This window comes from Giraffa tippelskirchi, chromosome 8 (assembly GCF_054371585.1).
Source record: "Giraffa tippelskirchi isolate mGirTip1 chromosome 8, T2T-mGirTip1v1.2.pri, whole genome shotgun sequence".
Lineage (NCBI taxonomy): Eukaryota > Metazoa > Chordata > Mammalia > Artiodactyla > Giraffidae > Giraffa > Giraffa tippelskirchi.
In genome coordinates, this window is record NC_137282.1 from 3,512,489 (window position 1) to 3,529,403 (window position 16,915).

At 44.1% G+C, this 16,915-nt stretch overlaps 1 protein-coding gene across 3 annotated transcripts in view; it reads left to right on the forward strand.

Moving 5' to 3' along the window:
- Nucleotides 1–16,915, forward strand: part of NR1D2 (nuclear receptor subfamily 1 group D member 2) — a 29,681-nt gene that overhangs the window by 2,097 nt on the left and 10,669 nt on the right. For all 3 annotated transcript variants that reach the window (XM_081521005.1, XM_081521007.1, XM_081521006.1), the window contains exons 2-6: nucleotides 7,247–7,513; nucleotides 8,380–8,468; nucleotides 10,251–10,395; nucleotides 12,151–12,776; nucleotides 14,701–14,886. In XM_081521005.1, coding sequence (XP_081377131.1) covers nucleotides 7,247–7,513; nucleotides 8,380–8,468; nucleotides 10,251–10,395; nucleotides 12,151–12,776; nucleotides 14,701–14,886 — 1,313 coding nt within the window. The remainder of the gene's footprint in view (nucleotides 1–7,246; nucleotides 7,514–8,379; nucleotides 8,469–10,250; nucleotides 10,396–12,150; nucleotides 12,777–14,700; nucleotides 14,887–16,915) is intronic.

Here is a 16,915-nt window from a genome sequence, read left to right on the forward strand (position 1 = left end):
CCTCTGTCTGAGGGAACTTAAATAAGCATTTCCTTTCATTTCCTTCACATTTAACTTGCCCAGGGTGGGGCCAAATTCAGTGCTGGTGGCAGGCCTCTGGCCCCTCCCTTTGGGTTGATATCATTTTATTAGTCAATACATATTCACCCAGTGACCATTTGGTGTAACTGCCCTATATATCATGACTCATTGTGTGACCCTTTCTGTGACAAATACAGAGGAGAAATAGTGAAGCTGTGGAAATTGACTCGATGCATTTTTGTCACAGATTTTGATTGAAGTTCTTTAAATACCATTCTACTTGATGTTTTTACTTTAAAAGTAACTGCATACTATTCTGTTTCTCACTTGGAGAGAGAAACAGTAAGATAATGGGAAGAATTTGAAGTGAAGAAGGAAGTTGCCTGACTAGACAATGGAGTTGAGGAATTCAGAAGGTGGCCTGGAATAACCTGCAGAGAAATCTGCGTCCACGTGACATACTCAGAATTGAAGGACAGAATGGATAGGGAGGGTTAGATTTGTTTGAACTATTGGGGTCCAACTCTCCCAGGCTAGTGATGGTAAAATAATAACCACCAGTATCTGTGAAGCATTTATGTGTTATATATGGGCCCTGTACATGTGTTACTACTTTATGCCTCCCCTTAATGCTGTCAAGGAAGGTGCTGTTGTCACTGTTGAAGGCGAGGGTCTAAGTTCCGTGAAGTGAATAACTTACCCTTAGGGAGCACAAACTACCGGCTGTGCTGTAGTCACGGTTGGGGTTGAAGCCCGTGTCACTCCTAAAGGTGTACTCGAGGCTTGGGGGTGCTGCCTCTTTGGGGGTGAGGGGACACTGAGTAGATCCCCGCAGTTTGCGTGGTATAAGGGTCAGCAGAGCCTCCCAGTTTCATCATCCCTCTGTTTTAAACTTGTTGCAGGTCCATAGGGTTCGTCCCCCAGGCCCTAGATGACTCTTGTCCCCCTTGTCCCCTCCCCACCTTTCCAGCAATTTACTTGGAGGCAAGAACTGTGTTTTTCAAAATAAGACCTATTTGTTTTTGTTTTCTTAAATAGTCTCTTATGGGTACATCATTTAATCACTTTCATATTCTTTAAAACTCCGCATATTGTCTGTTACCTTAGCTCGTGATCCTTGGCTTCTTTCGTGCCCTTGTACTCTCGGTACTTTGTGTGAAGTGTGGCTCGCGTTGTGTTGGAATGAAAGGTTTACAGAGCTGTCTCCCCAGTGGTCTGTGACGTGCTAGGGAGGGGACCATCTTGCTCTCCGGAGCCCTGACAGTGGGACCCAACCGGAAGTTTAGTCCTTCGTTAGGTCCACTCTGTCATACTGTGAGTAGAAGTTACTGAAAACCTGCTTTTAAAATGAGAAAACTCATAAAGCTGCTTGAGTAAAAATGTTTTGTTCTAAGTCACAAGGCAAAAAAGTCCAGTCATGACTCGATCTCAAGCTTGTATTTTCCAGGATGGTGGGCAGAGGGAGTGGGATGGTGGTGGTGATGGGCCAGCCTGAAATCTGGGTGAGAAAAGCCCAGGCTGTGTGAGGACAGTGAGTGCTTCCCAGCGGTGCAGAGTTGGATGTTGACTTCTGGATTGTCTGAAACTGACCACTGGGTAAGCCCTCGCCTGGGAACCTGGCCCAACTCCAGGATACTTTTCAACTAAAAATAGAGACAACTCAGCCTCAGCTAATTTTAGCTTGAGGCATCTGAGAAGTATACTCTGCCTGTTTTTGGAGGTGTTGGGACTTGCTGGTTCAGGGATTTTACCTTTCTTGCATTTTCGTTAAAAACTCTCTCTGTAAAAAGGCACTTATTTTAATAGTTCCCTTTTACGAACATCATTTCATTTCAATCTTATGCTAACTCTGGCAGATATTCGCATTTTATATTAATAGAAGATGACTCAGGTTTAGAAGGATTGAAAGTGACTTGCTTGCCGAGGACTTCTCAGTAAGAGATAATAGTCTGTGCTCTGGAATTGACATTCAGCCCTGGCCCTGCCACTTGGTACCTGTATTAACCTCTCTAAGCTCCTCTTCTGTAGAATGGAATAAATGGAAGTTAATTTTATAGGGTTCTTATGAGGATTAAACATGGTGTGAAATTGTGTCATTTTATTCTCGACATTTTATTTATTTTTGGCCAGGCCATGTTTTTCTTGCTTTGGCATGGACTTTTGCCAGCTGTGGCAAGTGGGAGTTACTGTTGATTGTGGTGCTTGAACTTCTCATTGTGGTGGCTTCTCTTGTTGCGGTGCATGGGCTTTGTTACTCTGTGACAAGTAGATTCTTCCCGGACTGGGGATAGAACCCGTATCCCCTGAATTGGCAGGTGGATTCTCAACTACTGGACTTCCAGGGAATTCCTTATTTTCAGCATTCTTGCTGACTTGTAGTCTTCACTTCCTTTCTTCATTGGGTTGAGGAACTGCTAGATGTACATCTTACCTTCTAGGAAATTAAATTTTAACCTTCTTGGGTTGCTAATCATCAGGTTGGTAGCACGATGTCTGGTTGATGCTAAGACAACTACGTCAGTGTTGAAGGTCTTGCTTAGAGAATGTAGCTGCTCCTTGATGGGTCATCTTTGGTTCCATGGTTCCTGGTACAATTGCTGGTTGTAAATGATTATTGATTCCCTAAAAGACAGGAGTTGGATCTTAACTGAATTGATAATAGCGCAGTAATTTTTCTTGGGTTTGATTTTGGAACTTTTGCAAAGGAAGGTGTGTTTTGAGTAATTAATACCTTTCACTGCCCAGTCAGCTTTAAAACAGTTCTCAAGCCATCAGAATAGCTCGGATCTCCACGCAGAAGAACTTGTGGATGTAAATAGCTGACTGAAATCCCGGCCCTGGAAAGGTCTAACTTCCTGACCTTTTATCCTCTTGAGATGTTAGTGAATTTACTACCTAAAGTAGTAGTTTAGTCTCTAAGTCATGTCTGACTCTTTTGCGATCGCAGGGACTGTAACTCATCAGGTTCCCCTGTCCATGGGATTTCCCAGGCAAGAATACTGGAGTGGGTTGCCATTTCCTTCTCCAGGGGATCTTCCTGACCCAGGGATTGAACACATGTCTCCTGCATTGACAGGCAGATTCTTTACCCCTGAGCCACTAGGGAAGTCTCCCACTACCTAGGGTAGTCCTTTAGAAAAGATAAACAGCTGTGAGAACTTCCTTTGGGGATTTATTGAGGACTAAGGATAATCTTTTTCTTTGTATCCTATTCTCAGTGGAGATAAACATGAAAAAAATATCAGTTGCTACCACCTGGGATTTCTAAAGTGATCTTCAAATCTCTAAAATTTTATGACAACAGTGGTGATTTTACCTAGCAACATGACATTTGAGAGACTTCAAGGTTGAAATCGTTTTTCTTTGGATTCACAGTATGTTAGGGATATTCAGGCAGTTAGTGAGAAGATCAGCCTTGAAAATTATGGGCCAATTTGTGCTTGAATTTACTATTTGTAGCCATTTTTAAACTTTTGCCTGCAAAGACTTGCCTTGAGAGCTTGTTCTAAATGCTCATTCCTGGACTTCCTGGGTGGTCCAGTGGTTAAGAATTTGCCTTGCCACAGAGCAACTGAGCCCATGAGCTGCAACTGCTGAGCCTGTGTTCTGAGCCCAGGTGCCCTTGAGCCTGTGCTTTGCAGCAAGAAAAGCCACCGAAATGAGAAACCCACATGCTGCAACCAAGAGTACACCCTGCTCGCCGCAACTAGAGAAAGCTTGAGTGCAGCACCGAAGACCCAGCACAGCCGAACAAAAGTGCATTCCTGAGGGTGCCTTCTCCGTCGGGCAGGGTCTTGGAAATGTGAATTTTGAGAAAAACACTAGGGGCGGTTCTGATGATGCATATTTTGCATAATCTCTTTGGATAGTGAGAATAAACTCAAAGTTAGGACTCTTTCTTGTGTTTGGAGTATTGAAGAGTCTTTAGATTTTAAAATCAGTGGTTAGATAAAGTTATTGTTACTAAGATTACCCTCGGTTGCTTTTTCTCCCATTGAGCACAGATGAAGTCATTGACTTGTGACAGTGATTCTCAGACTTCACTGTGCATCGGAAGAGTGAGGCCTGAGAACTTGCGTTCCTAACCGAGTTCCAGGTGATGCCAAAGCCACCGGTGCAGGACCACGCCTTGAGAGCGACTGGTGTGTATGGGTAGGGGCCAGGTTGCAGGGCAGGTATTAATCCGAAAGCTCTGGCTTCACTCTGGGCAGGTGGGAAGCACAGGTTAAGGGCATTTGGAAGTGGGTCAGACTTTAGGAAAAGCGGATTCACACCTCCAGCTTCAGTGTCGATGTCAGGCGTATGCTTCCGGAATGGAAAAGTGGATGGAATTGTCCACGTTGTATTTTTTGTCTTTTTAAGACTCGAGTGCAGATGAACAACAAGGTCCTCCTGTATAGCACAGGGAACTATATTCAATATCCTGGGGTAAACCATAATGGAAAAGAATTTGAAAAAGAGTGTGTGTGTGTAACTGAGTCACTTTGCTGTATAGCAGAAATTAACACAACATTGTAAATCAGCTATATGCAATAAAAAATAAATTTCAAAGATGTACGAGCAAGACAATTAAAAAGACTCAAGTGCATTTAGCTGCATTGTGCATTTTAAGTTTGTGTATGATGAACACTGTTGTGTTTCTCTGGGCACAGTTGGCACCTGTTCTCACTTCTTTTCTTGGTTATAACCAGAGCACTGTGGTTGTGGCTCTACTTCCTAGGGGCTTCCGAGTCTGAATTTATGTAATTGGTACTTAAATACATGTCTGGTTCCTAATGTCATCGTGACAGACTAGAAGTGACTTATCCCTCTGCCTTTTTTTTCCTTCTCTGTAAATGGAAATGACTTTCTGTTCTTTGGAGTTGACTTGGCCTTAGCATTTTGCTATGTGTATACACTTGAATGACCTATAAAGTCTGGCTGTTATTTAAAAAAAGACTGGGGAGTCTTTTCCCTTTAGCAGACAAAGCGTTTATTTCAGAGTGAATGCTTAAATTGCAGTTGTTACTTTGGGAACCTGTAAAATCCTCCACTTCAGAATAGTCATCTCAGGTTGTTCTCAGAAATGTCTGTTTTACTTGTTACTGCCATGGGGTCTCAAAAGAATCAAATGTGAGTTAGCAACTCAACAACAACAGCAACAGTAATATTTTATACTGTTTCGGATCTGTTCGTGATATTAGATGTGGGCTTTACAAAGGCAGAAAAGTAGATATTAGAAATAATTTATGTCTTGGAAATTCCCTGGTGGTCCAGTGGTTAGGACTCCATGCTTCCACTGCAGGGGGCACCAGTTTGATCCCTGGTCTGGGAACTAATATCCCACATGCCACAGGGCACAGCCAAAAGCAGAAAGAAAAAATTTATGTCAGACTTCTATCTGTAAAGCACGTATAGAGACTTAAAAGACACTTGGCACCTAGGTGCTTGTAATCTCTTGTTGAGAAGTAGATGGAAACAGGTAAATAGCAGGTTTGAATAAGAGTTCAGGACAGCGATGGAAGAGAGATAATTAACGTTTGTATGGGATACACATTGAAAAAGCCAATAAATGTTGGCTGATGATGGAGAAGAAAAGAAACCCCAGGAGGCCTTGGCAGAGAAGATGAAAATTACTTGTTTGGCCTGGGATTTAGAAAAATAATACTTTTGGTCATGAGGTTACTCTTGCAGCATTTTATCACTTTCAGGGAAGAAGTTTGAAAGTATACCCTAAGAGTCATTTTAAGTGCTGTTTCTTTTTTTTTTTTTTTTATAAATTTATTTATTTTAGTTGGGGGCTAATTACTTTACAATATTGTAATAGTTTTTGCCATACATTGACATGAATCAGCCATGGGTTTACATGTGTTCCCCTTCCTGGACCCCCCACCCACCTCCCTCCCCATCCCATCCCTCTGGATCATCCCATTGCCCCGGCCCTGAGCCCTTGTCTCATGCATCGAACATGGAATGGTGTTCTGTTTCACATATGATAATATACATGTTTCAATGCTATTCTCCCAGAACGTCCCACCCTCACCTTCTCCCTCAGAGTCCATAAAATTGTTCCATGCTGTGTCTCTTATTCTGTCTCGCATATAGGGTAATCGTTACCATCTTTCAAATTCCATATATATGCATTAGTATACTGTATTGTTGTTTTTCTTTCTGGCTTACTTCACTCTGTATAATGGGCTCCAGTTTCATCCATCTCAGTAGAACCGATTCAAATGTATTTTTTTTTAATGGCTGAGTAATATTCCATTGTGTATATGTACCACAGCTTCCTTATCCATTCGTCTGCTGATGGACACCTAGGTTGCTTCCATGTCCTGGCTATTGTAAACAGTGCTGCGATGAACATTGGGGTACATAAGTGCTGTTTCTTAAGCTGGAAGGTTTGCAGTCTCGTAAGAGGTCACTGCCAGTTTCAGGGAGAGTTGTGGAGTTTATCCTAATGAAGTGGTGAAGAGTGTTCTGAGAGTAGCTCTGTGAAGGGGGAGGTAACTTACAGCATGCGTTCCTCCTCCCAGCCTCTTTGACACTCACTGTAAACAGCGGTCAGAACAAGCGGTGCATCTGGGTTTCTCAGGAGCTGCTTGGAGATGAGTGTGTCTGCAAGTCCGATGGCAGGAGTAGGCGGAGAAGGCAGATGCGGAACTGGGGTTCGGTGGGTAGTCGTGGAGTCTTTGGGGAGCATCAGGACAGAAAGACTGAGAGCAACAGCTGTGAAAGGCTTTGTGTTTCCAGATAGGTTCCTTTATCCGGAGTTCCAAATGTTACATCTGTGCTTGATTGACCTGTGTTTTAGCCAGACGCTGGGAGGTGGGGTGGGTAAGGGATGAGCCCGTTGTTCTGGGACTGTGTCATGTAAAGGGATAGTGAAGAAAGCAGAGAGGGGATTTCCTCAGGGCCCAAGCAACATGATGACTGGCTTTGTTGTCACGCGGGAAGGTCTTCGTCCCCCTTTAGAAGTAGTTTGGAAAATGAAAAATTTGGATCTGCACGTGCTCAGAATGACAGAGCCTGCTCGCTTTTTAAACCAGTGGGAATTTTACAGCTTTGAACTTTGTGGAAGCAAGAATAGTAGGAAATAGGGAAGAAAATAAGCTCCTTTCCCCTTTTGCGGTAATTTTGATCATTAACCTGTTTTACAGAGTTAGTGCCTTTACTGTTGAGATTTGTGAAAATAGAAACTATGCGTTATCCTGTGTCTAATTACCTGATTTCCCCTCTTTTCCAGGAGGTGTGATTGCCTACATCAGTTCCTCCAGCTCCGCGCCCAGCCCTGCCTCATGTCACAGTGAGGGCTCTGAGAATAGTTTCCAGTCCGCCTCGTCTTCCGTCCCGTCTTCTCCAAACAGCACTCACTCTGATAGCAACGGGAGTCCCCAAAATGGTGACCTCTCCAATATTGAAGGCATCCTGAAGAACGATCGAATAGATTGTTGTATGAAAACCAGCAAATCGAGCGCCCCTGGGCTGACAAAGAGTCACAGCGGAGTGACAAGTGAGTTGTCCGGTTTTCTGACAGTCGGTGCCGCTACCTGCAGGTGGGGCTCACTGTATCACCTGGTCATTGGTGGGACCGTTTTATTTCTGGGTATACTTTTCACCCCCTTCTGGGTAGTTATAGTTCAGTAATTATTAAGAAGTCAGCGATGACCTTAATTAAAAGTTTCAGCCTAGGGCCTGTCTTAACCGGTTCCCTGTGGTGCGGTGGTCTATCTGCCCGAGTCTCCTCTCGGGCGCCCTCTTACCCTCCACAGCTGTCTTTCTTCTGCACTCCTAGTGCCGAAGCTGGTTTCTAGAATGGAGCACTCACTCATGGAAAGGAGTTTGCTTGCATGAAGCTGGTACTAGGAACGTTTGAAGGACTGGAATATCCAGCAGAGTAGTGTGAGTGTGGATCCGTGAGTGAGTGCAGAGGTCACGGGCTGGTTCAGGGCGGGGTCAGGAAAGGGTGGCACCTGGCTCTGCCCGCAGGTGAGTGGGACTATTTGCACAGCGGCCTGTGGAGACCCCACTTCGCACCTTTTGTTGGTTGACACCCCTGGCGCTGATTTCTTGACTCTTACCCAGCAGAATTGTTTTCTCAGTTCTGGTTGCATATCTGATATAGAGTAACTCTAGATTTACAAAATTACAGTGTATGTCCAGGATCTTCAGCTCTCTGAGAGAGTTTTGGCAGTGCCATAAGGTGTGATTTCTTTTGATTCGTCAATTTGGTGTAAAGATTTCTCTCTGACATTATAAAAGTATATTTGTATATTTTTTAAACTATTTATGAGTTGAACAAAATACAATACTCCATTGCAAAGAAACAGTTTTAGTTTTTCTTCCAGCTTTTCACTTTTGTGTCTATTTGTGCTTCAGAATTCAGTGGCATGGTTCTCCTGTGTAAAGTCTGTGGGGATGTGGCCTCAGGATTCCACTACGGAGTTCATGCTTGTGAAGGCTGTAAGGTAATGCGTGCTTTCGTTTGTTTAAGCTGCTGATTCTGGGATTAAAGAAATTACGTGGTCGATAATCCGGGAAGAGGAGAAAAGTCAGCTGCTCCTAAAAGTTTTAAGCATTTTATGTAGTGTACAAACATAACTCATTTTGAAAAGTATATTTTAAAACTACATTTTAAATATATTTAGTATTTCTTTTTCCTTTAAGATTTTGATCAAAACCAATTTGTTATCTCAAACTTGAATATGGTGTGAAGTGTTCACTCACTGACGTGTCAGACACTGTCCTGGGTGGCAGTGGACGGCAGGGAGCAGGTGGACGAGGCTGTTGCCTTCACGGGACTTAGATTAAACCAGACTTGGAACAGATCTCATCTGGTCCTTTGACACTCTGACCTGTCAGGTGCTGGGAATTGGGAGCAATTCCTAGATGCTTGTAAAAATGTGGTACCTTCAGAAGCGATGCCAAGTAAGTGAAAGAGTCTCAAGTATAAATTGAGCCGTAGGTAAGCTCATTTGTAAGTTGAGTTGAATATTCCTGGATCAGGTAATTCCAAGTGAGAAGTCTGTACTTCCTACTTACATCTAGGGAATCTCTCTTCTCATCTGGCACAGTCCTTCCTCCTGAGCGTCTAAAATTAACACGGCCAGGACCAGGACTTGTGCTTGCGCTGTTCTCTGACTGAAAGCCAGAAGCAGGAATCCAGTGTGGCAGGATGGTGGATGAGCAAAACAATGAATATACACGATGAGGGGAAAATACTTTCTAGGGTGCCTCTGAATGAGCTGTGAGTTTTGTAGCTCTTAATGGCTCGATCACTTCACAGACTACTATGTTTTATTCAGAAATAGCACTTTTTCATTGTTTTAAAATTCTGTAGTTTTGCTTTTTCTTTTCTTTCTTCAAAAGATATGAAATAACTATGTTTATAGCTAGAGAAACAAAAGCACAAGCAAATGAACATCAGTGCATTCTTGATAAATGCCACACGTAAGTGCTCTGAAAGATCTAACTCAGATATCATAGAGCCCAAGTATGGTATTACAGTAACAAAGTATAAACATGTCATATCCCACAATCACTAATGTAGATTCATCCAATAATGTAGTTAGTTATGACAGTCAAGGAAACTGCAGTTTAAAATAATTTTGAAAATTTTGATTTTCCTGAAAAAGTCAAGTGGAGGTCTTTGAAGACCACTCGCCGAGCATGAACTTGAATTGTGTGTAGTAAATGCAGGCAGCTGTGTGTAGTCATCCAGCTGGGAGCTGTGGGTGTGTTGTGTGACAGCTACCTGTAGCTGATAAGTAACCCGGAACATCGGGAATGTGTAAGGGGGCCTTGCTGGTGTCAGCAGGTGAGAATCCAGGAAAGACCAAGTTCTCCTAACGTGATCCTTAGATCTAGCGAGGGAACTACGGCATGGAACACCGTTCTCTGTCACCTTGTTGAAGATGTCCTTCATATTGCAAGAGTTTTGGACTTTGTATGTGATTCCAATTTGAGCTGGAAAGCGTGGCTGCAGGCGCGGCTGCTAACAGCGTGAACGGAGTGTGGGACTCGGAGGTTGGCGGCACTGAGTCCAGAGTTCCGCGTGGCTGGCGGGCGCTCGCGGCACCGCCGAGAGCTCAGTGACGGCCTGTGTGTCAGTGCCGTGTCTCCCTCTGTTCTAAGCCAGAATGACTTCTCGGGGCCCCGCTAACGAACTGGCTAATTAGGTGTGGGGGATGCTTAGAAGGAGTTCCCCTGGATGTCTTTAATTGGATCCCTACATCTTCCTTTGTTCTTAGGGTTTTTTCCGGAGAAGCATTCAGCAAAACATTCAGTACAAGAAGTGCCTGAAGAATGAAAACTGCTCTATAATGAGAATGAATAGGAACAGATGCCAGCAGTGTCGCTTCAAAAAGTGTCTGTCTGTTGGAATGTCAAGAGATGGTATGTCCCCAGTTTAAAGAGTGCTCTTCTTAAAGCGTCTGGGGCTTGGCTTTATTCCTCAGCATGAACCAGAGCCATAAGTCAATCACCAATGGCCCCCTCGTGCTCAGCGTGAAATGGATTTTCGAAAACACATTTTGTTGTCTTATAGGATGCCAAATTGATTAAAGTCAAATTTTAGCATCATCACCTCAGAAACAGCTTTTGACTCACTTTCTTGCCTGTGAAAAGACCCATTTTTCCTCTGTGTGATTTGAATACTTTTTCTTTTAAAAAAAAAAAAGTGTAGTTTTTCTAGGAGTGCTTGGCTTTCCCCCCGATTTCTTTCTTAGCAGTTCTGAGGAACCCATTTTGAATTAGCTCTGTGACTTCTCAGTCCTGAGATGACACCGATTGTGAGTACTTTCAAAGGTGACGCAAAATCGAAAGACACGCGGTCTGGTGTGGAGGTGGTTGCTCCATCCTGGCATGCTCCACTCCTGTGGAAAACAAAAGTTGTGGTAATTTGCGGGACCTTTAGTGTCGTTTGTGGATGACCTCACTGGGAGATTTGACTCTTCTGTAGTGCTTGGGGAGTCATGTTTGGGTAGTCTCCTTCTGTTCCAAGTAACATAACGGAGGACTGCGAGGCTTTCGGAGGGGTCAGGCTAGGAGTTAATTGAGAACTGCTAAAAATGAGCCTTGTGTTTATCTAGGGAAGGGTGATTTAAGCAGTCCCTTAGGTTACTCTAGCTAGTATCTGCTGACACGGAAATACAGTGTTGTAATAAGTAGGTTCTTGAATGACAGGTTTCAACAATTGATGTTCTATGTTTTCAGTTGCTTAAAAAAAATTTTTTTTATGGCTCTAGAAATACTAATCCAAACTTGATGGATATTGTGATTTCCACAAGAGTAAAATGGCCATCAGTCATGCAGAGAGGAGCAAAGGTAGAGTGTGCAAAATGATAAAGTTGTTAGGTCTGCAGCTGCCACATGTAAGAGGCTGCAGTTAGAGCAGTGAGACTTCCTTGCTGGGTGGATATATTGAATTTTTATTATCTGTAGATAAATACTAGAATAGAAAGAAGCTTTTCTTTCCCTCAGGGCTAGGAATGTTGGAGACAGGGCTCATTCTAAGACTAGCCTCTAAGATAGTGCAAATGAATGCTTCTATTTTTGTTTCACTGATTTTAATTAAAATCCAGCCAGTTTATTTTCCAATAACCACCTTTCTGTCGACTGTGATTTTTTTCTTTCTTTTCTTTTTTTTAAGCTTTTCTCTTAAGAAGTTGGAAAAGGTGATCACTTAATAGTTGGGTCTTGAGGATGAGGTTACAGAAATGAAGAGACAAAGGTCAGGAAGTGATTGTGACCATCCATCCAGCGCCGATGGATGTGGGTGGCGGAATGCCTTCCTGAGAACACAGCCTTCAGCCATGTTAGTAAGGTGCTGTGTAGCAATGCTGGTTTGTTTCAAACTGATTTTCAGTCGTTAATCCGAAATTTCTTTCTTAGACTTTGCTTGTAAAATACCCAAGAAGTCTTCTCTTTAGCTCTACTTTGAGAGAAAAGTGAAAAATTTCTCTCCCCACTCCCACTTCCTGTGGTACCTCAAAAACATAACTGGCAAGTTTAGAATGATTTTTGGCCAGACTCAAGTGGGCATTCTTGTGTGATCAGAAGCTATAGCTGTCAGAGCCAATTTTGTGTTCCTCTTTGGAATAAACAGGTCGTATTTAACATGTAGATGTTGAATATCTTTTTCTGCAATAGCTGTTCGATTTGGGCGCATTCCTAAGCGTGAGAAACAGCGGATGCTGATTGAGATGCAGAGCGCGATGAGGACCATGATGGACAGCCAGCTCAGCGGCCGTCTGCACAGTGACCCTTTAGTAGACCACCATGAGCAGATCGTGTTGCCAGCTCAGGAACAACCGCGACCCAAACCCCAGCTGGAGCCAGACAACGGCAAAAGCTCTTCTCCCACCTCCTCCGATTTTGCGAAGGAGGAAGTGATCGGCATGGTGACCAGAGCGCACAAGGACACCTTTCTGTATAATCAGGAGCCGCGCGAGAGCTCGGCGGAGAGCGCGGCGCTGCCGCGAGAGCGGCTCCCTAAGAACCCGGAGCAGTTCAACGTGAACCACGAGACCTGCGGCGGCGGGCTGCTCGGCCGCTTCCCCTGTGCCGGCCACGCGCCGCATCTCAGCGGACAGTACAAAGGCAGGAGCGGCGTGCACTACCCCGGCGGGCACGGCGTCTGTGTCGCGGGCGGACACTGCGTGAGCTTCTCCGGCGCTTACGCTCAAAGAGTGTGTGATCGCGTTTCCCTAGATGGCTTTTCTCAGAATGAGAACAAGAACGGTCTCCTGTGCAACACTGGCGGGAGGATGCACCTGGTATAGTGAAGTCATGTGTTTTGCTCACTTTGTGTCGAGGAAAGCTTTGAAGGCCTGCTTTTATTCGGAGGACATTCCAGTTTCAGAGGCAGGGAGTGAGGATCAGAAAAGCTAGGAGATTTATTAGAATCCCTTTTGCATGGTATTTTAGATCAAATATTTTGAATTAACAGCATTTGTGGAATGACCTGATTTCACACAGAGCTAGGTACACAAGCATGTGATTTGATTGACACTATGATTGGAATTAGGATTTCATGTAAAATATGGGTTATGAAGAATTGATTCTTTAATTCTTAGAAAACTCTTTCAAAATGTAGGCATTCAAATTAGTCTTGGCCTTACCTAACGTTGGGATTTCCTCAAGGGACTGATCCTTTAGCTTTCCACGGGCAGTAAGTCCATGATTTGGATGGAAAGTGTCTTCTTTAACCATCATGATATAAAGAGGTCTCTGGATGTAGAGCGTGGGTGTTTCATGGTTTGAAGACTTGGGAACAGTTTAAGATAATCGGCTGGTTTCTAAGAATTTTCTCAGACTTCATCCTGTGTGATGAGTCAGTGTTACATCATTTAAGTGTTTCATCAAATACAGTAGTCTGCATGAAAGCACGTTGTTTATGCTCAGCCAGAATTTCATCCGGAGCTCAGTCCCGTGCCATGGCGCTGTTTATACCATGAGGTCCTTTGATAGTGTTTGGTGTTTTCTGCAGCTGGGTAATTCAGATCTTCTTTTTTCATTTTCAAAATAGTTGTCTATACCCTAATCCTAATGTTAGGTTTTATTTTTTTATTTTTTGGTCCCTTGAAGTTATTTGATTCCATGAATCTGGAAGGTAACCTTATTTTTCTTAGGCTTAGTGACTGCCTTAAGGAGGGAAACATCTGTAAGTGTTTAGGTTCCAATTTGTGATGTTCTCCATGGTGATGGAGCTGTCCCATTTCTGGATTTCGGGTTTAGTCGGCCCGTGAAGGCTGATTTTATTAGCGTGCACAGTGCGTGTCTCGTGTCTTCGTGGCGTGCCGCTCCCTCCTCTGGCCTCCTCTTCTTGCCTCCCCACCCTCGTTTAGAAGGTGCGCCTTGTGTGTCCAGCCATTGTGTCCTCACTGAACAAGTGGAGGCCAGTGGTCACACCATAGTATATGAAATAAGTGGTCAGGGACCTCTTTTAAGAAAATGAAGCACCTCAGATCTTTTCTTCTTTGAAATTACAGCAATGTAATTTTGCCTATTTAGGAAACAGTGAGTTTTGAAATACTAAGTGTGGGGTTGGGCTCTAGGCCTTGTCTTCTAGCTATATTTGCATAAATCACTAACCCCCTTAAAGTCTCATTTCCTTATCTAAGAGATGGTAATTATATGTCTGCCATAACTAAGGACTGAGAGTCAAGTGCACGTGTGTGAGTTTGCTTGGCAATCATAAAACCAGTGTAGACGACAGCAGTGTTACAAAGTACACTCTCAAACCGGTGCAACAGGCAAGTGTACGATCTCGGCACTTTTAAGTAATTTTAGTTATGCACCATTGCCATAATCCAGTGTTAAAACATCCCCATTACCCCCCAAAACATCCCTTGTGCCTGTTTGCAAACAGTCCCTGCTCCCAGTCCCAACCCCACAACCACTCGGCTAGTTTATGTTTCTATAGATTGTGCACCAGGTTTTTGAACCAGTTTGTAATAGATTAACTTTTTGCTTAGGCTATTTCTTTTAGGATAAGTTAAGTGGTGTTTAAATTAGGCTGCTCTGAGCCTTTCTGTCACAAGGGGAACAGCCAGTAGAGAAAGTGCTAACTAATATCAGTAGATTCTGTGGTGTCGGAGAGTCTTTTCCTGTTAGGGTTTCCACTGACTGATTCGCTACCTTTGAAATTTCTTTCCCACCTCTCATAATCGAAGATTTCTTCTGTTTTTTGCACATTAGGTTTGTCCAATGAGCAAGTCTCCGTATGTAGATCCTCATAAATCGGGGCATGAAATCTGGGAAGAGTTTTCCATGAGCTTCACCCCAGCAGTGAAGGAAGTGGTGGAGTTTGCAAAGCGCATTCCTGGATTCAGAGATCTCTCGCAGCACGACCAGGTCAACCTTTTAAAGGCTGGGACTTTTGAGGTAGGTTTTTGTCTATCTTGAATGTTGATACAGGGCAGGGTAGTATTTTATTTTCATTCTTTTCTCAACAAGTATTTGTAGTCCAGAGGCTGAAACTACCAACAAAAGCATGACCATCCCAGGATCTTGGGGAGAGACAAGGTAAACCCTGCATTACTCAAGACTTGAAACACAAACGTGCTGGGTTCGCAGCGCAGAAACTCCAAGTTCTGGAACCGCCTCCAGGTGTGAACCTGGCAGGTTCTCCAGAGTTAGACACCTACCGAAAGCCTAGCCCAGCATTTCCTGGGTTCAGTACCGGACCAAAGGGCAAACAGATCGGGGTTTTTGTCTCTTAAGAGATGGTGAAATATTTGGTCGATGTAGCAGACGTTTCATATGTACTACCACAATCCTCTTGGCCTCGTCAGAATCCTTGGCTGCTTTTTTGAGTCCAGCTTCTCTTTCTGTGATGCTGTCTCCTGGGCCTGGGGCAGCTCTTGTTGCCAACTTGAGTAGGATGCAGACAGAGCCTCCCCCTAGGCTGGGCTAGGTGCCTCCCATCTGTCGGCCCAGGCCTTCCCTGCTGCAGCCGAGGCGGGTGAAGGCGCAGGCCTGGCCTGGAGCTCATGTGGACATTGTCCTGAAATGCAGCGGCGGGTGGGGAGCTGATGTTGGGCAGCCCCAGTCTTTTGATCAGCAGAGGAAGTTAGGGGGGAGCTTCATGTCCCTGGATGGCCCCCCGTGGCCCAGCTCTCGGTTCTGCTTGATGTCAGGTGGTGTCCAGCTTGGTAACACGTCCTCTGCTGCTGACTTGCCTTTCATTGCATTTCCTTCTTCCTCAGGCCTGTTTTCACACATGCACCCCCCACAAAACCCCTTGCCTTTGGCTCTGTTTTCTGGGGCACTTGGACTAGAATAGAGAAGAGATGTTTTCATAAATACAATAGCTGTGATATAATTCCAAAGAAACACCTACTGGTTAGAATTTTCAGTTTCAAGGTAAGCATTAGACTAAGGGTCTTTGGCTGTGCTGGGCCTTTGCTGCAGGGCGTGGGCCCCTCTAGTCGGGGCATGTCGGATCATACTTCCCTGACCAGGCATTGAACCCGTGTCCCCTGCATTGGAAGACAGACTCTTGACCAATGGAGCATCAGATTTAAAGTCAGAAGGGCTGTCAGAGATCAAGTTCGGTTCACCCACTTAATGAGGCTGTTGAACTATAGCCCAGAGAGGTGAAGGGACTTTTCTTTCCTGGGTTACCAGGAAATTCAAGACAGTCAGGACTAGAGCGCAGATCTCAGTCCAGGGGACTTGTGTGCTGTTCCCCTTGTGATCTGTCTGGAGACGGCTGGCTGTGGGGCCAGCGCTGTCTTCTTAGAAGGCTCCTCTCTCTCGGGCGGTCTTAGGTGAAGCAAGTCTTGGCTTGGGAGCTCTGCAAAGGGCAGCTGTTAGTTCTCGTTCTTCTGGTTATGCAAGAAATAAGGGACATAGTCGTTAGCAGTGACTGTGGTGGAGGAGCCCTGCAGGTCCGCAGTGACTCTTGGTTTGGATTTCCATTATAACTTGATATCTGGAGCACACGCTCTAATAGTTTATGTCTCTTTGGGTTACCGTTTCTTGAAATAGACTAACTAGAGTTCATCTTTGCTTGTCTACATTTGGTGTTTGGATGTTTCCAAGTGTTGTTGCATTGAAATACTGCTCTTTTTACTTCGGGCTTAGAGACCATGTGATGTACTTGATAGCTTAAAAGAGTTTCTTTAATACTATTGACCAAGGCCCAGTTTCAGACTTCTTAGAATTATTGCCTGCTTTAATTTGGGTTTTTTTTGCCTGCTTTAATTTTGAATCTGCATTTCAGAATCTCTGTTAATAGCTTCAGAGCACCATAGGCATGGACTATTTTGCCACTGGTGGCTGGAATTTTTTTTTTTTTTTGATGCTCTTCCTAGAGTATTGCTTTGATGGAGAATTTGCCTTAAGCAAATGGTTCTGGGTAAAAATAAACTCAGGTTTTCTTCTACAACTTTTTAAAATATGTAGGATC